The 24,694-nt window shown below is 43.7% G+C and overlaps 1 protein-coding gene across 8 annotated transcripts in view; it reads right to left on the reverse strand.

The window, feature by feature from the left end:
• iqsec1a (IQ motif and Sec7 domain ArfGEF 1a) overlaps positions 1-24,694 on the reverse strand; it is an 81,197-nt gene that overhangs the window by 7,471 nt on the left and 49,032 nt on the right. For 7 of the 8 annotated variants that reach the window (XM_029436441.1, XM_029436440.1, XM_029436439.1 and 4 more), the window contains 9 exons: positions 5,639-5,918; positions 4,127-5,406; positions 3,575-3,736; positions 3,331-3,453; positions 2,826-2,992; positions 2,535-2,674; positions 1,277-1,306; positions 413-538; positions 216-315 (listed from right to left, as the gene is read on the reverse strand). In XM_029436441.1, the coding sequence (XP_029292301.1) occupies positions 216-315; positions 413-538; positions 1,277-1,306; positions 2,535-2,674; positions 2,826-2,992; positions 3,331-3,453; positions 3,575-3,736; positions 4,127-5,406; positions 5,639-5,918 (2,408 nt within the window). Of the gene's footprint in view, positions 1-215; positions 316-412; positions 539-1,276; positions 1,307-2,534; positions 2,675-2,825; positions 2,993-3,330; positions 3,454-3,574; positions 3,737-4,126; positions 5,407-5,638; positions 5,919-11,713; positions 12,024-24,694 lie in introns of those variants that run through there. The other variant, XM_029436446.1, reaches the window with a different exon arrangement.

A 24,694-nucleotide genomic window follows, 5' to 3' on the forward strand; every position in this document is an offset into this window, starting at 1 on the left:
AGAGACATTTACACATGGGCCATTGATCAAAACCAAGTTAAAACCCATCGGGGGATTGTGTCTGAAGTTTGTTGAGTATAAACATTGTCACAGCCCATTGGCTTGACCTCCCTTTTCTGGGATGCGTTACTGTGCTGAATCAAACCCTGTGATGTAAACACTGGCAGCTAACACGCCACAGGGATAAAAACAGAATAAAAGGAAATGCCACTTACACTGATTTTCAAACAGCATGACTTGCATCCCATATAGAGAGAAGGACTGTCTGAAGCTGTATGTCACAGAGTTCTTCTTTTTCTGGAAAATCTTGGTTACCTTAAATCATGCAAAGGGAATATTTTAACGGTTGGTCTAAAGAGAGAAGATTAAAGAGGAGCGGAGAAGAAAGGATAGGACATGCAAGGGCTTTTACCACTAGGAGGTCATTGAACAGGAAGATCTCCCGCTGATGCAGGCCCAGCTTCTGGAGCTTGTTGGGATCCGGCACTTCAAACAGGCGGCAGTAACACACCAGCCGGCGATGGGGCAGTGACAGCACCTACAAGGCAGAAGAAGAAAAACACCGATACCATTACGACCTTAGTCCAAAACATAATGAGGAACATAAGTGACCTCTTCCTCTGAGCAGAATGTAAAGGAAATGTTTGCATTCTTCACAGCGTTCAGTGATGTGGTGACATTTTGGACTGCAACAATCTTGTGAGGGAGTGAGGGAGTATTGAGACAGACGTTTCATTGGAATTAATGTGTTGACAATATCAGAAATATTGAATATCTCTGGGCTTAAACTGAACTTCAAGGAGTCCTCATATATGAGAAAACACGTCCAAAACAAGTATTTACCATGGCTTTATAGTCAGCATTAATGTATTATAAAATAATGTACTACTACAAGTGCTAAATCTTTGCATAGCTCCTCCAATAAAGGTTATGAAAACGAATAATCTCCATGCAAATGGTGGATCTACAGTATATTCTGTGGCTGAGAGGCATGTGGCGGCATGCACCCAGCAGTGGTGTACTGCTGAGCACAGAATCTGTAAACACTGCAGCTCAATGCCACCCAAGAATTTATGATGTGGATTCTGTGTCTGGGGTGCAGCAATGACAGATGAGATGCTGCAGGGGGCGAAGGTTTCTGTAATCTGAGTCTAAAACTATCTGTATGATGTGCATTAACTGCAATGTCCAGGGACAGAGACAGGAAGCTGTGCACAGACAGTGAAATAATGAATGACCAAATATAGTATGATTGATGGATATTTAGCCTACTTACACATCCCAGGCCGTGGTGGAGTGATCCAATCTAAAAAGAGAAAACAAAGAAGATGTTATTATAGGATTATTAACATTACATTACAGTTCATTTAGCTGATGCTTTTGTCCAAAGTGACTTACAATAAGTGCAAACATTCATGAGGATACAACTCCGAACAGCAAGAATCTTGCAAGTGCATTAGCTTCAAATAGGTACAATCCTTTAAGTGCAGAACAATAGCTTCAAATAAGCCAAACCAAGTGCAACATACAGAAACAATAGAATACGAATTCAACCATTAGCTACAAATAAGCCGAACCAATATAATTGCCTCTGATGACATGAAAATGGAATTTCTCTTGCTTATTAATGAGCCCATATAAAGATTTGCCCTTGCAGAATGTACACATATAGCCTATTAAAGTGGCCACGAAGATGCATGCACCCCTAGAAGCCCACTCTGAGCGGCACTAGTGGACCTGATTATTATGAAGAGGAATTCCAATGTGGTTTTTATGTATAAGCGTTTTACAGAGTGTCCTCCAGAGCTTTTAATTTTGCAGCTAAATGGTGACAAGGGATTATTTTTCAATATGTGCAATTATTACTGGCAGAGCAGAAGAGATTCCATCCCACTGGAAAACAACTGAAACAAAGTCCTCCCTGCAAGACAAGCGTATCCCTGACGCTGCGTAGGTTAATCACACTTTTAACCTTCACACATGAAGGAGACATCATTGCCTGCAGAATAATGCAGACATGCTGCTCTCCCTGCTCCTGAGGGGCTGGAGCACTGTCAGAACAAAATGTGACGATAGCTCTTGTTCAGTCTTCACACACAAAATAAACTGACTAATGATTTGTGAATCAATGGATTATTATCATTTACGACGCCAAATTAACCGCTGGTTTCTCCCTCTAAAGCTAAGTGAGAGAACTACAATGTGCTATGGTGCCAGAAAGCATCCATTTTTCATCAGACTGCAGCACTGGGTGACATCTCTCAAGGGCTTCGGGTGTGTTAAAATCACCAGCATGAAGGTCTAAGCCCAGGCATGTGTCCCCTTTGACACGACAACACACCAAAAGGTACAACAGTTTATCTAAATCTCCTTGTTCCTTCTATGGCTGTACATTTGGGAGTCAGTACATCAGAAGAAAAGTGGCAATTCTATTTATAGAATGTCATTGTAGGCCGATTGAAGAATAATCCCAATAATAATGGCTTGAGAATACTTCTATATTGTATTGAATGGAGTAGATAAACAGTACTTACTGGTTTCTTTCCCACAATGAGCTTTTCCACTTTCTGCACCTGCGAGACGTGGTCTTCGTTGGTCTTGAGCTCTCGTTTGCGGATTCTCTCATAGATGCCAACCAGAGTCTCCCGAGGGATATCCTCCCCGTCATCCACACCTGGAACACAGATAAGAAGAGTGAGGAGAGAAAATAATACAACTAGTCCATGTCCTAGGGTGCGTCTTGCACGTAGCACATTTTAAAAATATCGGTAAATATATTTTGTTCTCAAATAGTGTACCCGTCAGTTATTGTTTTTTTTTGTCACCTCTTAAATTCTTGATAAAGTCCTCCATCTTCATTTTCCTCTCGGGCTTGACATTGGGGCTGTACATGTCAGTGTTGAGGAGGATGATGGCGAATGCGAGGATGAAGATGGTGTCAGGGTTCCTGAACTGCCGCACCACAGTGGGGTTACAGATGCAGTAGCGCTGGCTGGAGAATATGAGACAGGAGAGCAATATCAACATCTGAAAGTTACAGCCATACTCAGATTACAAAACACATACACATTAGTGCTCACAGTGAGGAAATACTTTCAACATTGCAAGAAGAAAACAGAAGTGGTGACAGAACTGCTTTTCTTTATGTACCAATCATTGTTGAGACAACACATCTGTTAAGAAACCCAGAAGCAAAAATCTAGTTAAGGTCTGCTTAAAATGCTTCTCGTATTATGATCATGAAGCATTATTACATGCTGTGTTTTTATATGGATGTGTAAACATCAACCAGTTTTTTCCCTTTGCTATGCGTCATTGTGTTGATCTAACCTGAAGGCTTCGATGAGCCGTTCCACCTTCTGGGCCTCACCCTGAACACGGATGTGGTTCTGAAATTTCCTTAGAGCCTCGTCCAGCTCCATGCTCTGGAAGTCCATTTCATCTACCACACAGCTGGGACGTAATGTGACGGATCAAGACAGAAGAATGAGCACAAAATATACATCAATACATACAAAACATTTTCAGTTCATGGTTAATTCTTGTATATCTTACAGGGCTTAGTCATACTTACTCCAAGACATCTCTGTTAAACTGTTTCTGTCGATTGCCGAGAAATTCCCCAATCATCTGCCTACTCAGCCCCTTCCTCTGCAGCAGGAAGTGAGCAACACCAACTGGTGTGTCAGGGATGAATCCCCTCTCAGTCAGGTACTGGACCCCCTTTTCTGGCTTCCTGATAAATCACACATTTAGATGCAAGTACATTTAAAATCTGAAGTGAAGATTCTGCGAAATCTGTAATATTAGTTCTGAGAAAATACATATGGGCAACTTCTACAGTGTGTACAAAAGTATTCTTTAGAAAGGCCTCTTTAAAGCTATATCAGTCTACAAAACATCTGTGATCATGTACAACAGACAAATTCCATTCTCTTCTTCCATGCAAATATATCTCAAAATATCTTTATATTGGATTTTAATACAGCTACGTACAGTTTATAGTGCAACACACAGTGACTGGATTATTTTCCAAGAGGCTTCTCTAACATCACCTCTATTTGCTAGGCCCTTACTCTCTGCAAACACTGGTCAAGCGCCTGCTCCACCAGAGCTGAGTACCTACTTGTTGAAGAGATTCAGACCGATGCGGTAGTGTCTCTTGCGAATAACATCATTACTGAAGATGGGCGAGTCCCAGCTGTTGCGAGTCTCTTTGTGGTAAGTCTGTTTGCTGAGCGTCTGCTCTCGTAGGCTGTCTCGCGACGAGGACTCGGAGCTGCAGTTGATGGTGTCATTAGAGTTAGATGTGCTATTGATGCTGTCGTTGTCTCCGTCGGAGAAGTCAGATTCGGACTTGCTCTGTCTGTTGGCTGAGCCGTTGATGGCTAAGTGGCCTTCCATCTGGCGGTGGCGGTGGCGGAGAGGTGCGTCATCTTCACGGGAGGAAGCTCGTGGTGGGGGTCCATGGGTAATGTGTTTAGGGCTCGCCTGGGATGACGTTACAATGTGGCCGTGCGGTTCATACACAGGCGGCCGTTTGACAGAGCCACGGTCGGACCGGTCACTGAGCTCTGCGGAGCTGTCACTGGGAGGTTCAATGGTCAACAAAGGAAGATGGTCCATTCTAAGACGCTGCTCTTGGCACTCTAGGGAAGGAGTGCTGCGGCAGCTCGTGTCCGTGTCACGACCCTCATCTTTGGGGTCAATAGGCCAGTAGTCCTGGGAGGAGTTGACTGACCGCAACCGCACGTCAGATTCTGTGCTGGAAGGCTGGTCCCCTGACCTCGACCGAGCAATTGATGGGGACATGTCCTCCTCATCGATAAATAGAGTCACATCGCTGTAGGATGCCAACGTTTCATCATGCATTCGTCCAGCTGGCCTGCGGTGGGGCTTCACCTGATAGGGAACTTCCCTCTCCATGTTAGTGCGGCCCATGGCCTCTTGGTCAGGACCCTCATCCCCCTGAAGGCTGCGACAGTTCAGTGCATCATCTATCGACTCAGCCAGAGATTTGACCTGTCTGGAAAAGGCGTCCTCCAGCTCCGTGATGGCATCCGTCAGGTCACCCTGCGGGGCCGGGTGAGAAGCCATGTTGGCCTGCTGGTGTACGTCTATATCTCCACATTCAGACTGCACCATGGACAGCGGGGTGCCATCCTCCGTCATGGACACCTGCCTCCCTTCAAAGTAAGAGCTGTGCACTTTCTCAGGGCCCTCAAATGACAGCTGCATCCTCATGTTGGAGAGAACAATGCGCCTGGACATGCGGTTCTCAGACATAGAGCTCCTGAGACGTTCAAAGTTCTTGTTCATCTGATACTGGCGGAAGGCTGTCTGGATGGTGCGGGCTGCATGCCGAGTTATGAATCGTCCTCCATATTTACGCTCCAGCATCTCCACCTAGAGAAAGGTAGGCAATAAACTTAGTTTTCTTAGCTGTACATGGTTATAAAGTCATGCTCCTGGAGGTCACTGATAATGTGATTCTTCCAGTTGTCACTGCCTCTGTGACAATCTACCAATAGCTTTTTTTACACCAAGAGAAATTGCTCATTACACTTTCAATCTCACTTGTGAAGAAACTTTGACCAACTCTCAAGCAAAATTATTCAGCTAAGCAACTTGGGAATACCTGTTTGTCCTGGAGGTCAGCGGAGAGCTCATAGCTCTCAGAGAGTGAGCGGGACCGCTTGATGGCCTCCTCCTCAGCCTGCTTACGGAGGATGGACTGCGAGTGCTGGAGCTTGGCTCGACGGGGTCTTTGAGGACCAGGCTGGACGCCGTGGCTGTAAAGCGGGCTGTCAAATCTGTCAGGGCTTATGGCTGAGCCGTGAGTCACCGGGCCCTGGCCATAGCTGGCTCCACCATCCAGGGAAGAGCCACTCTCATTGGGCCGTCCATCCCCTTCCACACTGCAATAAGAGAGCAAAGGCATGGTTAGAGATTTCATCCTCTTGCTACAAAAGACAATGAGAATTCATCTTTTGAGTCAGAATTTGATAGAAGTATTATCAGGTTAGTCGCAGCTGTCTTCCTGATCCATCTTATTAAATGACGTATAACTTCAGGGCTTTATGGCTTAAGCTTTAATAAAAGAAAGTTTTAAAATGAGTACTCCAGTCTCTGTTATAGAATATACAAACACATATGGCATTACAGAAGTGAACTGAAGAGTGTGTGCAAATGAGTGCTGATTCTACAACTTTATGATATACAGTGAAACCCACATTTAACCCTAACCTGCCTAATGCTGGTTGCATATCGGGTATAATTGCTTTTGAGAGCCTGCCATAGATTTGGCTGTGCTACAATCACAAAATTCAAATGCCACGTAAACACTCTCCAAATACTAAACGCATTCAGTTATCCATTGTCCTTGTGGGATTACCTGCCAACACAAATAATATGAAAAAAACAACAAGGAGGATACTCACTCACTCTTACATTCTGCTGAATTACAAGAGGGCGGCCTATTGCGAAAAGACCGTCTATTTTCTATAAATTGCCAACTCTTCCTCCATATCTTGTCCACCATTCTTTCAGTCAAGTGAAGTCCAGAGTACGCAGGCTCCTCCAGGAAACTAAAGTTTATGCCACCTTAAGAGCCAATCAGTGACCAACAAGAGTTACATCATGTTTGCCGGAGCGACGACACACTGTTCCAATACGTGTTACAAAGTCCAGTTTACAGTAGAATGACAGAGCAAATACAACTTTAGCAGTCCCTTAGACAAAGTGGGTGTATGTGGAGCCCATCTGCTCAGTAACTAACATTACAGTAACTTACATTTCTTCTCCTCTGTTGTACAGTACATTCAGTGTTTGCTGGCAGCCTAATGTGTTTGAACTGTGACTGGACACACCCATACTGTGTACACAATCCACTTCCTTCATTAGACAGCCTGAAATCAACATTCAGCAACAGCAGCTTGCCAACCGACATCAACCAAAAAGGGAAAATGTGGAACTGAATATGGTCAAAAGTTCAAATAGCAGATGTATTTGTAAATACTTTTTGTGACTACATTACTAAAGCTTTACTTTAAACTAGAAACAGATTTTCTGATTTGTAACCCTACTCAGCACAGCACGCCAACAAAATGTTTGCAAAAGAAGGTCATGATCATGGTTCACAATAGCCTATGATTACTTAAAGCAAATAAATAAATTCTGGCTCAGGCATGTTGTCTCAGTCGGCAACAATGTATATTTATAATCTAATAAATTTGAATCTAATTCACAACCGACAACGTCCCTTTCTGCCAGCTCATCCTTGTCTAACAGAGAAAGTGTAATATAAGGTAAATATAAATCCAAAGCGTACTTTAAGTGATTACAACTCCTACAATTGAGCCACTAAAACCCCTTTTCCAAAGAAGGCACTTCTGCTTTTCTCTCTTTTTTTAGTGTGAAACATTAAAACACAAACTACCACCAATTATTTTTAAGTCAGAATTCAGAAAATATTTAGTCCGATTCAGTCTAAACAGCTAATATTGTGTCTGGATGCAACTGGAAATATTATCATGACCTTAAGTAGGACAAGAGTTCACTTCCACCTAATGGTGCAGCAGAGTGAATTCTGTGAATTAAGTGGCCTCCTTCCCTTCTGATCCATTTAGGGTCAGCCAAGGCCACAGTTACACAGTAAAACTTCACAGTAAGTAAATGCTAACTGACTCCCTTGTGTCAATAGGTGCACACAATGAAGTGTGGGCCAGAACACATCAACAGGGCCAAACAGAGATCGCCTTTATATTGATGGCCCAACATAAAACCTTGCACTGCACAGAGAAAATAAACAGACTTTATTGCATAATCGCCAATGGGACGAATCTCCCCAACCATCTGTCGTGGCAAACTGTGACGCTGCAATCCCTGGAGTTAAAAGTCACACCTTGCGAGCTGTCACAGCACCAGAGTACAGCTGGTGATCATTTCTGGTTTCATTAGAAGTTTGATTACTGACCTGGATAAAGTGATGATGAAAGGAAGCTTTTGGGTACAGCAGAACATTCATATTAATATGAAGGAAGCCTGTATGACTTAAGAGGATTGGACAAGTAACAAATGATTGTATTTCAGCTTAAAGGAGAAAATCTATGGAACCAAGAGAGTTATTGAAAATGTGTAGCACACTTTGCAAATATAAAACAAATTTTTCACGTAGCGCCACCGTCAGGTCAATTTGTACAATATTTAGTTTTATGGTAACTGCAAAACTAATGACATTCACATCAGCTGTACTTTGGTTTTAGTGCTAATTAGCAAATATTAGCATGCTAACATACTAAAATAAGATGTAAACATTATACTGGCTTAACATCAGCATGTTAGCATCGTCATTGTGAGTATGTTAGCTGTTAGCCGTTAGCTCCAAGCACTGCTGTGTCCTCAGTGAACTGCTAGCATGGCTGTAGGCTCTTAGCTTCATTATGCTATGTTTTGTTGTATTGTTTTCTGCTGTACTCTTTTGTTGGGGGTAATTGCCTTTCTATTGTTTTGCCTAATTGTGTAATTATTTACGAACACAAGTTTCTATTTATGTAATATGACAATGCAACTGTGAGTCATAAAAAGACAATAAACTATAATCTGCTTTTTAAGAGCTACTACAGTGCTCATCTGGGGTTTGCTCTCTCACTCTGTCACCTCTAAAAACATTCAAGGCACAAAGTCAAAACTATAGCTTTAGTTCTGGCTTTGCCTTTTTTCCCCCCCCCCAAAGGGAGCTGGAGCGGGAGCCAGCATCTTTCCATTTTGTTCTTTCTGCCCCACTTTCTACCGTCCAAGCATCCCGACTGTGTGTGATTGTTCTACTGAGGTCATTGAATACTCCGCAGAGTGAGGTCAGCTGCTCGTGATGGCGGGAAAAAGGGAAGAGAGAGCAGCATTTTAAGAGCTCATGTTTAAAACTATAATGGATGTTGAAGGGAAAAAAAGGGACTGAACAAAAGCAGAGCAGGAAGTGGCATGACGTTTTTCCAGAGGAGAGACAGAAGTGACTCCACATGGTTCCGACATATTGTGGTTTATATTAACATGTTGTATCCATAATGTATGAGGATTGTATAATTAGTGTTGAGAGGTTGAAGGATGAAGTGATGATGTTTCTGCCAGGACTACTTCCTGATAGTGACTGTAACCTCATTGAAATATGATCTCACGACATAAGAAACAACTGCTCAACAGTGTCTGTCGCTCAGTCTGGCTCTTTATCCACCAGGAGCCCCCGTTACTTCTGATGTAGGCATGGATAAGCATGTCAGCTCAGCTGGCAGTGATTTTCAGCCATGGGATACAGGGATTTTGTGGGTGGTTTGAGGAGGGGGGGGGGGGTCGACCATCTCTCTCCTCCTTTCCTCTCAACACTTCCTGAACAAACAGGCTTAGGCCCCTGCCCAGGCCTCAGCCCGTTCCATCAGTCGGACCTGAGGGAGAAACATTCCTCCATCCCGGAAAAGAGGAGTCACATCTACAGGAGTTCTGGGAATAGAAGAAGGCTAATGAAGTGCAGGCTGGAGCTACAGCGGAAGAGAGAGCGGCAGTGTGGAACTAACATAACTCCTAAACCAAGTCGCAGAGGAGACGGAGAAGTCTACAAACCGCTTTGTGCCTGCATGCTTTTCCAATCAACTTCTAACTTGTGTTGTGAGATGCTCTCTGCGGTATAAGAAAGCATAGTTGAATTGTGAACTTAAAAGCCATTGAAATGAGCAATATCCTAGATATAACAGTAATCTGAGTACCCAGATTATTATATAATTATATATATATTGGCCACATATACCAATAACAGGGTTTCTTAAAGAGTGTCGCTAAAGAAAGACCTACAATAGGTTAAATGACCTCATTTCGGCCTATATTAGAAAGTAATGTTGCTGGATGAACACATTATATCTTGTGTTGGCAATATTACATTTCAATACCAACATAGTTGCTAAGGAAGTCTAATCTTACCATTTTCTTATTTTTGTTTGCGATGCACAGACTGCAGATGATGATGGAAATCTGATTCCTTCACAATGCCAATGCTGTGTTTATCCGTGTGTGTAAAGGTACGGTGAAGTAACCCTTTCAAATCAAATTAGACACTCTTCCACAACCTGTGCCACGGACACAACAAAAGCAGATGTTTTCCTCCCTCTCTCATCGTAGCAACTCAGAGAGCTCATAAATACAGATGCACGCAGCAGACCTCACAACACAGATGTGAGGAAATGGATTTTGCAGGTAAAAAGGTTAGGAGACCACACAGTAACACGTTGATGAAGTCCAGCATTAAAGTATAAACCTGCCAGTAAACACTCAGGTATGTCAGTCATTTCAGCACCAATAACCATACTAATGGATGATTTTGTAACGGCTATAACTAGACAACGAGGAGCAGGTTGGGGATTTATAGTACAACACAGCTGCAAACTTGAGAGCTGCACTGGCCAGCAGACTGACAGTTTCACTCTTGAGAGTTTGCAGCAGACGGTATACAGTGGACTGGAGCCTCGTAAGACGCGTGGCTGATAACTACTGTAACTTCGGTTTGAGAGCTTTAGGTCCTTGGCTCTACGAATTAACTGTCACCTGGCGTCTAACCCGACCAGAAAGCAACAGTCTTGACTGTACTGGAATGCATCAGGTACAGTTGACTACAGAATGGCTTCAATCTGCATGTAAAACGTGTAACCTTTCCTCCGACTATTACACTTCAAATAGCAAATTAATGTCGCAGCACAAAGGTATTATTAAGCTGTTTTAGTTCTCCTTGAGAACTCTAATCACAGCGTATTGAGAATAATTAGCAGTCATAACATAAACACTAGATTTACACGACATGAAGCCTGCTGATTATTGATTGGTGTGATGTTTCAAGATGACTTGGAATAAAAGCTTTATTTGCACAGCACAGATGCAGCAAATTAAAACAACATACTCCGCTGCACGTGTGATTTAGTGTTTTGCCATCCACGTCCTCGATGGTTAAAGCAATCAGAAATCATTATTACCCCCGCGTTAACTGCCGGGCCTCATTCTGTCTGAATCAAGGCGTCCCTCCTCCTCCCTCCTGTCAAGACTCATACGACGACAGCAACAACAACAACAACAGTGCGACTCTCATTATCTTGCCGTAATGAATAATTAAACTATCACTACACTCAGCACCTGCCCTTGAAGAACCAGCTATGAAAAAGCACATAGACACAGCCAGTAAGCGGGAGGGCCACGACACACCACAGGAATGTCCTTCAGTCGAGCAGGGGGGGTCCGGGGGGGGGGGGGGGGTTTGATCCAACTCACAGATGGATTCTGTACAGTAAGACTAAACACACCACAACAGCACACTCATACGGTGACATGATCTGTTTTCCACTGTGAGGGAGTCAAAATTGAAATGGCAGACCCCTCTTTAAAATTCATGATCTTCGTGACTTAGCTGGAAGCGTCACGTTACTCCTGTCATCTTCTCATCGAGGATTACGTGAAAGCACAAAAGCAGCAGGTTAACGCAGCAGGTTATCCAAGCTCTTTTCGCAAACACACATACGTAGACAGTCTCGCTGTTGTTTATTAAACAAAGCTTTATGAGCTCTAGCAGCCTGGTGTAACCTCATCCAATGACACACCTGCACCCACATACACAAACTATATACACACACACACACACACCACTAAAACAAACAGACTTTTTACACTCTCCTATTACTCTTACCAGCCATTCAGCTCCAGTTCCAGCAGCGATTGGGTCTTCTCTGAATTACACTGCAAACACCACATGCTGTCCAGCACTCACAAAACGATGTAATCCAAACATTAACAGTCCCCCTCACCAGTCCCCATTACTGCCTAAAAGGTTTCTCTAACAGACAGATACAATTCAAAACAGCCATCTGCTAGAGCTTGGAGCTGCATACTTCTTGCAGACGTCCCCATTTCTTTGCCGTGTGAAAGCAGCTCCCTATGGATGGTAGGCGTACATGGTCAGTGCTAAGTGGCAGTCTGTAATCTATGACAGACAAATGGAGCTCCTTCTTTTTCCCTTTCTTCCTCTCTGTCCTCCGTGTGCCGGGCTGGTAGGAGTATAAGGGGGGCGGAGGCTGGGAGACAGGGGAGTGTGGGTTCTTGCCAGGCCCTGAGCAGTAAGGAAGGGGGCGGGAGGCAGGGAAGGGGGTGTGTGAGCTGGGGTGGCTCTGTAGCTGGGTAGAAAGAGAGAAAATGGAATGAAATATCTTCTGCACAACACTAACCATGCGAGGAACGGAGCCACACATGACCCTGGAGCAGGGCATGGGGAATAGAATTTATTTTTCAGAAATGTTATCAGAGAATGTGAAAACATGAAAAGGAGAGCTGCAGACAGCGAGGGTTGGGAATGAGAGATAAAGCAACGTGCTAAAAGTACAGAGAGTATGCAGGGGGGGGGGGGCGGGGAAGTGAATGACAGCTTGTTCCAGTTAGGTGCATATAGGTAAAGTAGATAAGTGGAAATGGGATGGGATGGAGAAACAGGTAAAAGTAGAAAGTATGAGTGGCATACAGGCAGAAGATAGTGACAGGAGTTGGGAGTGTTTGAATGTCAGAAGTACATTTTTGTTAGTCTTTTTTATGCACAAAAAGAAAAAAGAAAAAAAGGACTTAGTGGTTAGATATGGCCAATACGAGAGAGCACCTCTATTAATAGAGCCTTTCAGGGTTGAGAAGTGACTGTTATGATGTGCACTAAGGAAAGAACCAGAGAGAATTCTGAGTCTCTCTGCTGCATAACATCACAACAGAGTAGAAGTTGTCCACTTTTAGCCTTTCTATTTTCAACCTCCCTTAAATCAGCATTGTTTAATTGAATGGATGTCATACAGCCAAAATGCCACCCATATTGCGCCATCTTTGCAAAGCTCACCAGCTTCACACTCGCAGCAGACCCCAAACTGCCTCGTCTCTGGACTTCACAGTGTTGTTGAGACAGGCCAGTGACTAATCACCCCTCTGAGAGATGGGGGTTGGGGTAAACTGCCCCCAAGTCAAAGGTATTTTCTACCTAATGACAACAGGCACAGGAAACAGGGGAGAATAGCTCCCACATGGAGCCAGTTTACAGGGACACCAATCATCCACGCATGCACGCACACACACACACACACACACACACACACACACACACACACACACATACTTCTGGAGGGAGATGTTGATGTCCTCTAATTACAAGTCTGCATCCCTAAAATGATCACCTTCTCTGGATTGGTTTCATCTGAGACTTCAAACGAAAAGGTACAAAACGAAAAACAAGGCAAAGCCAAAAGGAAAAAGTGTCTTCACATGTGTTATGGATCACAGCCGGTATTTACGCACAGACTTATTTACAATAATGTGACTCAGGCAGAATGATTATGTGCAGAAAGGCAGGCAGGCAGACAGTAACGTGCCAACTGATCTATTTCAGTTTGAGACCTTGGCCCTGTACGCTGGTGACTACAGCTGCTGAGGCCTTGTGGCGCTGCAGATACTCGACTCATCTTACAGATCTCCCTTATCACGCAACCAAAATCTATTTATTTTTGAGTGCCGGTAAACGAAACGCACACAAATAAAAAGGGGCGCAAAAAACCCATTTAGGACACTCCTTTAATAAAACGGCCATGTATCATTATTCAATCATTTAGTATTTGGTGATTTTATATCACCCAAGAGGCGCCGATGGAGGCAGACGTTTAGATTTATTAAAGTGTGTTCATGATATTAGAAGTTAGCCCCGGTGCAGGCTTTATTTTGTTGGCGGACCACAGGGAGAGGCTAACTAGACTTCATTTGTTTGGTAATGAGATATGAAGTAATATCATGGCCTCATTTTGAAGGCAAGCATGTGATGCTTATAAGCCCCAAGCCTGTCATGATTGTTTCAGCATGAGGCTCAAGGGCAGAATCAGTTTAAGCATCGCTGAAATTATCTAATTAGATGAATTCCAGGTAAAGCTGAGCTGTAAAAGTTTGCGCACATTTCAGGAGACTTAAGCCTGTGTAATGCTCTGTCTGGCTGCCTCTGTGTCTCTTCCTCCCTCCTCTACTGTTACGATCCAGTCTAGTCGTTCCGTCTAGGCCCACTCCATCTCCCGAGTCCCGGCTGCACGGCTCTGCTCCAGCATGATGTCATTGTGAATTCCAAGCTGAGGCCCACTCTTTGCTCATAAAACGCCATTTCTTCAACTCAATACATATGGTCTCTCTGCATTTCAACTCCGACTCTATAACCCCCCTTCAGTTCCACTACCCTCCTTTCTTTCCTCTTCCTTATGTTTTAGTGTAAGGAAAGTTACTTACATTACACTTGGGACAAGAGGCATCCGCAGGTCAGCTACAAACAAAAGCCTTTATTTCAGGTTCGTTCTCACAGATGTAGTACCTGAATATTATCTGAAGAACAGAATCATTTGGATGTTCCCCATTGCAAAGAGACTGAGAAGACAGCAGAGGAAAAGGGAAAGTGATAGCTTCCTGGAAACTTGGTCACAAGACTTCGGCGCTGCATGCTCCGTCTACATGACATCATGGACCGTTTCTTATTATCTGCTTTTGCTGGATTCTGAGCGACTGAGGCCTACGCTAAGAAACGGAAAACAAAATGAAAAACTCAGCCCTCGCCCGGTCTGGAAGCGATTACAACGGGCTGATGTCATAGTTTGATGCAACATACTGAATGAGATGTAGTGGCCCGGGATAGCGGTGCGAACACAGAGGACTTTGTATAGGAGGAACAAAGACGCACAAAAAAGAAACACATTTTCCCTATAATTTCTCAGGAACAAAGAATTTTTGTGCACAAGAAGGATCTTGGCAGCAGATGTATAAATAGAGCTGAAATGAGAGTAATTAAAGGATATGCTGCCTGTGCTCCTCACATCCTGGCAGCAAAGCCAGAGCAGATGTGTTGCCCGTGGGATCCTGTGGGAATTATAAAAAATCATCAGTTGTAAGTGATGTCTGAGAGGCTTTTCTCCTTTCTTCTGTTCATACATCACTTAGTAATTCCAATCTAGATAGAAACAATGTGTTTGTCGAGACACATGGAAACTGGAGGCTGAACAGCAGGCGATGACTTTTGAGATTCGTTTTGTATCGTCAAAACATTATTTCAAAGCAACTAAATGTTTTTTAACACAAGTGCTAGCAGCCCAGATTTCCCCCCGCCACCAGGACTGACGGCTTATTGACCTATTCTTCTTTCTTGTCAAGAATTAGATGAGAAGAAGAGCGGCATCGCTCTCATGTCTGCACTTTAAATACGAGTCTACAGCCAGGATACGGTTGGCACAGGTTAGAATTAAAAAAAACTGGAGCGCTGGCCAAGAAGTTACCGTCCAAAAACATTTCTTTTTAAACCTGAGAAACATGTTTTTATTCCTTTAACAAATCTCAGTTTTGCATCTGCATCAAAACCCAGATCAAATATTTACACTAGTATTCAAAAATGTCAAACAAAATGGCACCTGGGTAGCTCACACACTCAGAAAGAAGGATCCAGGTTTGCTCCTCAGTCTTTTCTGGATGGAGCTTTTTGCTTGTTCTCTCAGTGTTTGCGTGAGTTTCCTCTTGCATTCCAAACACATATGTAAGTCAGGTAGGGCGGAGACTCTAAATTGCCCAAAAATATGAACGTGGGCATATAGCGACTTGTCCTGGGCATTTCTCTGCCGTCCACAGAAAGAGAAAATGCATGAATAAAATGACACCCTTACAATGGAAACCAAGCAAAACCGTAACTTAACAACTCCACCAGATGTTTATGTTCTCCTTTCTGTAAAAAAAATAACAGGACTTAAGAGCTGCATATGCCATCTCTCTCTCTCTCTCTCTCTCTCTGTCTGTCTCTGTCTGTCTGTCTCTCTCTCTCTGTCTCTCTTTCTCTCTCTGTCTCTCTCTCTCTCTCTGTCTCTCTCTCTCTCTCTCTCTCTCTCTCTCTGTCTCTCTCTCTGTCTCTCTCTCTGTCTCTGTCTCTCTCTGTCTCTCTCTCTCTCTCTCTCTCTGTCTCTCTCTGTCTCTCTCTCTCTCTCTCTCTCTCTCTCTATATAAAAGGCAGATAGAGGTCGTGTATTGTGTACTGTTACCATTATTAGAAGCAGGCCCCGTTTGTCCATTTACAATATTTTCCTTTCAGTTCACTCCATTACCAGATAGCATATTTCTCTGAAGCTCTTCACCGTAGCCCCACCCAAGCACAGAAACACACTACAGCACTATTCTCCCCTGCTAAATATAGACCCATGTGAGGCGACACACTCTGGTAAACACTCAGTGAGGGAGACGAACAATGCTGTGAAGAACAAAGGGGAAGAATACACATTAACAGGAGAGAATGGCCATCGAATGTCCTGCTGATTTCATCTCATTATCTGTTCCTTTGTGGCGGCGCTTTTCAATGACATTGTGAAAGCGTTGAGGTCAGATGGAAAACAGTGCAAGACTTAGACTGGTGTCTCCAGTGGTTAGTGCTCATCACTGTAAATGTGACAAAAGCCACAGCGGGTAAAAATACCCAAGGTGGTCATGATGGATACAGGAGCGTGATACTACAGTCAAGACAGACAAAACAGGCCCGACAGAGACTTGACATGATGAGACCCATTCCACAGTGGGCTCTCAGAGGGACGGTGCCACCCACTGGTTAGAAGTGATACTACACGATCTCTCTTCATGTACACTAGGCCTGCGGGCAGACATGTGGCAGTGATGTCATTCAGGAGTACGGAGGTCAGGCGTGTTTTTCATGATTGCAAGTCGGGAGGGTGGCTGGGTTATTCAAAAGCAGCAGGATGTAAAAAGACCAGCTTTTTCTGGTTGGGAGATGTTGGCGGGGACATGCAGGGGGGTTGGTGCAATAATCTATTTGAGGCAGTGGCAGACTCACACCTGTCTCAAGTCACACAGAGAAAGTCCTGTGCTTTACATTCACTATGTGTTGGGGAAATGTGACACGGCAAAGATGATCTTCAGAATGTCTTACATCAATCTTCTTCATTACAGAAATAAAAAAATTGTAAAAGTTTTATTTAACATTTTAAAGCCACGCAACACAATCTTCCAAAAGTATCTGCCTCCCTGTGTAATAGCACCATGGTGGCCAATCAATCATCGAACAGACTCCCAATTTGTATAACAAGAGCCAAACACTGTAAAAGAAATCCCATCTCTCTGCTGTCCTGATTTCAGAACTGATTTCCAAGAACCATCCATCAGCATAATCCTAGAGAATAAAAACAAATCTATCCCTTGACATATACCAGACATGTTCCCAAAATAATTATCAGTGTGTGTGTGTGTGTCTTTGTGTGTTTTGCACGTGCATGTGTGTGCGCCTGGCAATGCAATCAATTTGGAGCCATGAGCTATATGACATCGTTGAACTGAGTAAATTGACTGGAGGGCTGATAATTGTTTCAATCAGATTCCATTCATTGCCGCCCGCCTGCATCAGTGATCAAATAAACAGCTGATGATCTTGAAGAAGATGTTGTGTTGCTCAATCATTTAAAATCACTCACAAGATTTCATTAGCTGTCGAGCGTGAAATAGTGTTATGGTTTAGAGCTGATTGTAGCATCAATAAGTTTCTAGCAGGCAAACATACGTTAATTGCACGGAACGTTTTGAACTAATGACTTACTTAAATAAGTGATTCAGCATCAACTATACGGACTCGTATATATCCATACGATAGAACCCCGACGTGCTACATAATAAAGCCACATGGATGTGGATGAACGTTGAAGAGAAACAGATCAAAACCTCTACATTCCTATAATACTCAGACTGCGATGGCACATTCCACCATCACTCTGTCTAATCACTTTAGCAGAGTTCGTCTCGCTTTGGTTTCCTTCGGCCCTGGACTCCACGGCCAGGACTCCGGTTACTTGCTGCTGTAGTCTGCCGCCCTTCCCTTGGCAAGGCCGACTGTGCCTCTGTGGCATCCGAAGCCCACGGCAGAAACACTACGGCTATTGAGCCTCGAGGAGCACCTCCCGGCTCGGCCGTCTTCACTGGCACTGGCCATTGTTTGTGTTGGCAGTGCGTATAAAGGCAGCCTCTCATGTCTGTTCCATCACGCCTTTCCAGTCAGGGAAAACACAGCCGCTAAACAACAGGGGTTACCCTGCAGCGATGGCCATGACATGTGTCGATATGTCAGAATGAAAATATTTGTCTTCATCGTTCGGTCATAATTCTGAGCCCCATAACATTTTATTTTAATTCTGCTCGACTTGGAAGTGAAAACATATTTCATTTTAATGACTCTCATTAGGCTGACTGATAGAATAATTCAGGAAACATAATGTTATTTCAGGAGAAAGTGCCCAAAACTAGAGGGCCGAATACAGATGTGGGTGAGTGAAGGCAGCTATCAGTATCATGACCTGCTGTGCAAACACTGCGAGTCACCTGAAGATATAATTCACATGATAAATTCTAACATGGAAATGCAGGTAATGAGCCTTTACTGTAAAGATGAACCTCATTTCAAGCTTAGTTCTGTTGTGATTCAAGACATTTAGATCAACTTTAACATATTTCTTAGAGCACCGGCGAGCAAATCTAAATGGATTTCATCAAATAAGAACTTTGTACCTTAATTCGTACTCCTTTAAGACACAAGAGGTTGGACCAATAATGAAACTGCAGCGTCAGATACCCATTTGTCAAAGGAAATCCTGACCTTTTTTATTTTCCCTCCAGAACTCTGCACCTCCAAGCCGAAAACAACTTCCACTTCGGACCAAGTCATCAAAGAATGAACATAAGAAAAACTCCAGATCGGCTTACGTGTGTCCCGAAACCACAATGAAAACTTGATCACTTGTATTTAAATATTAATTGAAAGCACATCAACAATGAAAGCAGAATTAAAAAAAGAAATAATTAATGATTCCCATCTCTCTTGTGTACGTCGTCTCTAGACAAGCATGCCAACGTATTGGGGAGGTTGAAAACGAGCCAAACGCTGTGTTAAGAAATTTTAAAAAAAGAAGACAAACTACTAGCTGGTCACTGAATCAGGTTTTTGAAAGTAACTCAGACAACCGGAAAGCGAGCAATCACAGAACAAAAAGCTCAAAGATAAAGCAGTCATCATCGATCTACACTTTTTCCCCCCCTTCTCCTCAGGAATGTAAAAGGAAGCTGAGGAAACCTTTTGTGCAGGTCACGAGACTGCTGAGAAATGGATTCATGTTGACATATTCCAGTGGAACAAGATATCCTGAGTGTGCAAGTTCCATTCATACCACATTTCCACAAGACCTGGTGGATGCAAGTCAGCAGATCTTATATTTCAACATTCAGGCGGGCCGGGTAGGACATGAAGTCTGGCTTTTACAGAGCGAGAGAGACATTCTGAGAACAACAAGCAAGACTTAAATTCATGATAACAAATCCCTTGAGGAGGGGGTTAACAACAGCGGCGTGTTTATTATTTCATTTCTCTCAATGCCTCCCATAACCCTCGCTTGAGACAGTCCCGGGGGCATTTATAAGAAAACAAGGGTTATAAAAAGGGGGCGCACGGATTCATTCATCATCTCTATGACAAAGTACCTGACGGCAGCTAATGTCGTTTGGCTTCCTTTTAATTTCACAAAACAACCAAAAAGCTTATTGGAAGGTTTCTAGCGCACAATGAAACTCAATAACAACACAGTCCTACAGGGGCGAGAGGAGACGAGCCAGCCACCCGTATCATTCATCAACATTAAGACGACGCACCAGCCCAGATCAGTCTCACAATTAAAAAAAAGAAAAGAAAAGAAGACACATTTATGTCATTACAGAGGAATACATTTGATACGCAGAGTAAATCTGTTACCTTGGCTGTATCCTTGGAGGTTTGATGTACGCTCCATAAAGCTTACTGTTTTATTGACTGAAAGCGCGGCCCAGGTCTCTCCAGGCTGCAGGGCACATCGATCAGTAGCCCTTCAATTACTTATTAGAGGGCCCTCGTCCCGGCGCGCTGAGCCCACAGGATAACACAACTGCTCCTTCCGCAGTTATGCATCGTATCACAAATTGCAATCATGTGAAGATATGTCACTGTGTTGTCAGTGAGAGACAAAGCACTAAACACTTGTACTTTTACCCAGCATGATTTAGTCTTGGTTTGCCATTAGACACACTTCCAAAATAAACGGGCTTGGACGAGGATGTGGAAATATCAGCTGGGCAGAGAGGATGTTTCTCTACCTCCCTTTTTTGCCGGGATCCGACCAATTTGTCTGAGAAGTCGAGGGTGCGTCCAGGAGACCGACGCGTTTTAACTCGCTGCGGCTCTTTTGGTTGAATAAGGACTGTTATTTTAATCAACCCGACTTCCTAACAGCCTCATGTTAAATCAAAAGCAGGAGGCTGCATCGCTAGAGAGTCATTCTCACACCCACATTGTAATCTATGATCAACACGGGCCATATGAAAATGTTTTCTCTTTTGGTGGAGTCTATTTCCTCAAGCTGCTCCTACAGTACAGCTACAGTCTGGATTCCAGGAGTTCACTTCAATGTTTTCACTTTTGATGTATTGATGGCAGAGTAAAAGAAAGGAATATTTTGCCTGTGGTAAAGGGCAGTCTGACTCTGTTTTACATCTGGTCTACCTCAGATTATGAGCTGGATTTAAACCCACATCTGCAGTTTGAGTTTACATTTTACTCAGGATGACCTCAGGTACGAAAGGAGTGCAAGGCAATATGGTAAACGTGTTAGTCAACAGTTGGACATTTACACATCCAGCAGATACAGAGCAATGTTATCCTTCTTTTGGAGTCTTGTTTCTGACCAAGTCCACTATTCCCTCTCTGTTCATCTCTGTTTAGCTCTCCACCCACACCTAAGTGCTGCAGCCTGCTGGGAAAGCAGCGCTGATGAGAGCAGGTCATAAAACCTTGAGCTGAAAGATGCTGAAAAGTTCAGAGCTGCGGGGAAATGCAGAGTGCGGTGATGATTATCAGTGGGTTCATCGTTTCAGGCAATGTCGTAGTTATTTGATCCATTGTTAAGATAAGAATATTGATTATAGCACTTGTGTTGCTTACAGGATCTAAAACTATTTAGTTACCTAAATTTGATTTGCTGTTGGATCCAGATTCTACGAAACGCTATAGTTCCCCAGCCGGCCTGGTAGCTATTATTTAACTACCCCGAGGCCTCCCAGCACAAGAAGACACCGTAGACCAGACAGTCTGTGTCAGCCTTCCAGATATTCTTCTGTCCCAGCTGTTCAACAGCTCCACTGTGTATAAGGTCAATTGCCTCACTTAAACCTTTAACCGGTAAATTGTACAGCACACCACAAAGATGTCGCAGTGACAGCAGGAAGGAGCCGTTTCAGAAGGAGGTACACGGCGAGTCAGCAACACAGTAACATCCTGAAACCAACGTTGATAACAGGATGAGATCCTTTTCCTCGAACGATCTCTTCATGCGTTTGGAAGTGAGCACTAAGAGCTCAGTCATCACCGCCGCTTTGAGTCGCACAGGAGGTCCAGTGAGTGTGTGACAGGTATACTTTATGGTCTCTGTTCAGCATCAGGTTAAGATGCTTGCTCCTCAGCATCATGTTTAAGCAGCTCGGAGACCTAACTTTAGCGGTTTTGTAGGTGGACGATACTGTATAATGAGCAGCGTACCCAGAAAAAAGAGTTTGACGGGGTTTTTTTTTTGCAATAACTTTGCATTTAATGATGAAACACAGAGGGATTCTGTGTAATAAAGAGAAATTGAGATTCATCGCTGCTTCACTGTGCCTAATGATCTCAGAGGGGTTTTTCTGCCTTTTATTTGTTCTACCACAAAAACATAACTCAGCAACAAGATAACAATACATGTGACTTGATGGAGTGTGAACACAGGACAGAGGAAGAGGAGATAAGGGGGGGGGGGGGGGGGTGATAGAAGTGGACTGAGGGGAGGACACAGAGAGGAAGGGGGTGAATTGCACGTGATAAGGAGCAAGAGTGCGCAGGAGAGAAAAAGCAGCGTGTATACATCGAGTACAGTGCAGCTCTGTATTCGCACATACAGCGTGACTGATGAGCGAGAAGCCGCCTCACGCTCTGTGGCTGTAATGATGGCCTCTCTCATCCATGCTGTGAACAGGTCTAATGAGAGCAGGTCCGGGTGGACCGTGCGCACACACACACACACACACACACACACACACACACACACACACACACACACACACACACACACACACACACACACACACACACACACACACACACACACACACACAGGCTCGTCATGAACGCATCATCAGAGGTCCTGCTATAGGTTCCAATGAAACGATGTCAACAGGATGCTTGACATGAGCAGGACAATCAGCAGGAATGTGCTGCGAGTCAGAAAGATGTTGGCATTGGGCAGTTCAGAGGCGGAGAGCTAAAGGGCCGAAACAGTTCTGTGGTGTATACAGCAGTTGTAAAATCACACATTAAATATACAGTGCAGCTTGATAAAGATGTAGATTGACTTGAAATAGGAGGCACAAATAAACACAAACAACTCTCCCTCCCTGCTGGCACTGTGCGAATGTGACATCAGACTACAGAGCAGCGGCGTCGGCACCCCAGTGTACCAGCATCCACGGCTCTATGCTACATACTGTCCCATACTCACACAATCGTCCTTATATTCTGTTCATCGCTCACGTAGGGCAGCAACTGATTATTATTTCTTATTATTATTATTATTATCTTTAGATGAAATAAATGGTTAAGTCTATAAACTATGAGAACATTTCCAAGTTGTTACAGTTATATCTGACCAAATGTCTAAAAACAACTAGAAAAAGGTATTTAATTTCCAATTATATTAAACCGGAAACAGAGAATGTTTTGTATTTTTGCTTGATAAAAGACAAAAACAATTTCTTGCCATATAATTTCCTCACTACTCTCGTGCACGCCCAGCTCTCCACACACCTGCAGTGTCTGACAATGTAAACATCTGCTGTCTCTGTTACAGAACCTATATGGACCTGCGCTTCACAGCCAGAGAGCTCTCTCACACACACACACACACACACACACACACACACACACACACACACCTTCAGAGTTGAGCCCACCTACCTCCACACATCTGTCTCTGGGTTGGCCCGTGCGCTATGAAACAAGAACCAGGCTTTGATGACAAATTGCTAGTGAAAGGAAAGGTGACCGTGGTTGCTGGAAAAGCTAGACTGGCTCTGTCAGGCACAAGAGACCGGGAACCTCCATCTGACTGATTTACTCTCCACTAATCAGCACATTCCCCTAAACGTCAATGAAAAGAGGAGGCTCTCCTCACACAGAGCCCCCTCCCCCTGCCTCACTCAGCTGTGCACCTCACAGCCTCACTCTTTCTTTGAATCTCTCCTCTCATTAGCCCGTCTCTCTCTCTCTCTCTCTCTCTTTCCACCATCAGCTGTCCTCTCGTTCTCACCCCCCCCCCCCGACATGCCTTTACCCTAGTCAGTGGTCATTTATTCAGCTGCTGTGTTGATATCTATGGTTCAGTGGGGACATGTCCGGAGACTGCGTGTTGCAGCTCTGCAAGGTCACCGATTGTTTTATTTTCTCCTCTCTCTTCAGGACACATGGTGTTGCCGAAGGGGAAAGCTGAGCTCTCAACCAGAACACATCCTCAGACAGCCCGAGCACAATCCAAAATGCAGTTAGATAACAGGTCACCTAACAATCTCTTTATATCTGAAGAGAAGTACGATTCGCATTTAGTTTACATCGTCAAATATAAAGCGTTAAGTTTGACAAACAGAAACAGGTTTTGTGTCATTGTATACTAAGAGAGCCGACACTGTATCTGTCAGTAACACCGTCTAAGATTACTCTCCATGTTCCCTCTGCTTTTGTATCGTGCTCACGCTAGTTCTGTCCAGTTGGCCAAAGCTGATGAATACACGTCAATACTCACGGCAAGGCCAAAAAGAGACGAGATTAAAGAATCAAACGGTTATCCAGATACTTTCTTTTTTACCTTCGTTGCTATGTATCCGGGACAGGAATAATAGTTTTGCAATGTGTCTCCTACTGCCATTTGTCATTCTACTAAAAATATAGTACTTTTGCTGCCCTGTAAAATCATTATTATATCAGAACTGTTAAATAAACCTTGGCAGTAAATCTCAATAGCATTTTTTCTGGGAGAAAAGCCAGAGAGACAGGCTTCAAGGCTGAATCAGCCTCTGTGGGACTCCAGACAAGGCAAGATCCCCCATCTGCCTTAATTTGTCTTCTCTCCACTCACCGATGGCTCACAGTGGCATTTAGGACTACTCATTTATTTGACTTAAAATATCTCTAATTGTTTAATTACATAGCTCTTTGCCCTTGACTTACTCACAGCTAATCCTAATCGAGTCACTGAGAGACAACTTTGACGCGTAACTTTGTCTTTTTTCTTTATGAAGAATGCAGTCAAAGCCGTGGGACTATCCACACACCGGGAGAGATAGTCTCTGTCCTGAAGTCCCTCCACCATAAGATGGTGCTAGTGCACAGTCAACGCTGCACTGAGGCTGTTTAGGGATATATGACTGATCAAAAGACTCTCCCACTTGTCTTTATCAAGAGGGGCCAAGTTAATGCAAAATAGAGCAGCAGTGGGAGGGTAACTGTTTTTAAAAAAAAAGGGAGAAAATGTGCAGGGAGAGA

Source organism: Cottoperca gobio, chromosome 7, assembly GCF_900634415.1.
Source record: "Cottoperca gobio chromosome 7, fCotGob3.1, whole genome shotgun sequence".
Lineage (NCBI taxonomy): Eukaryota > Metazoa > Chordata > Actinopteri > Perciformes > Bovichtidae > Cottoperca > Cottoperca gobio.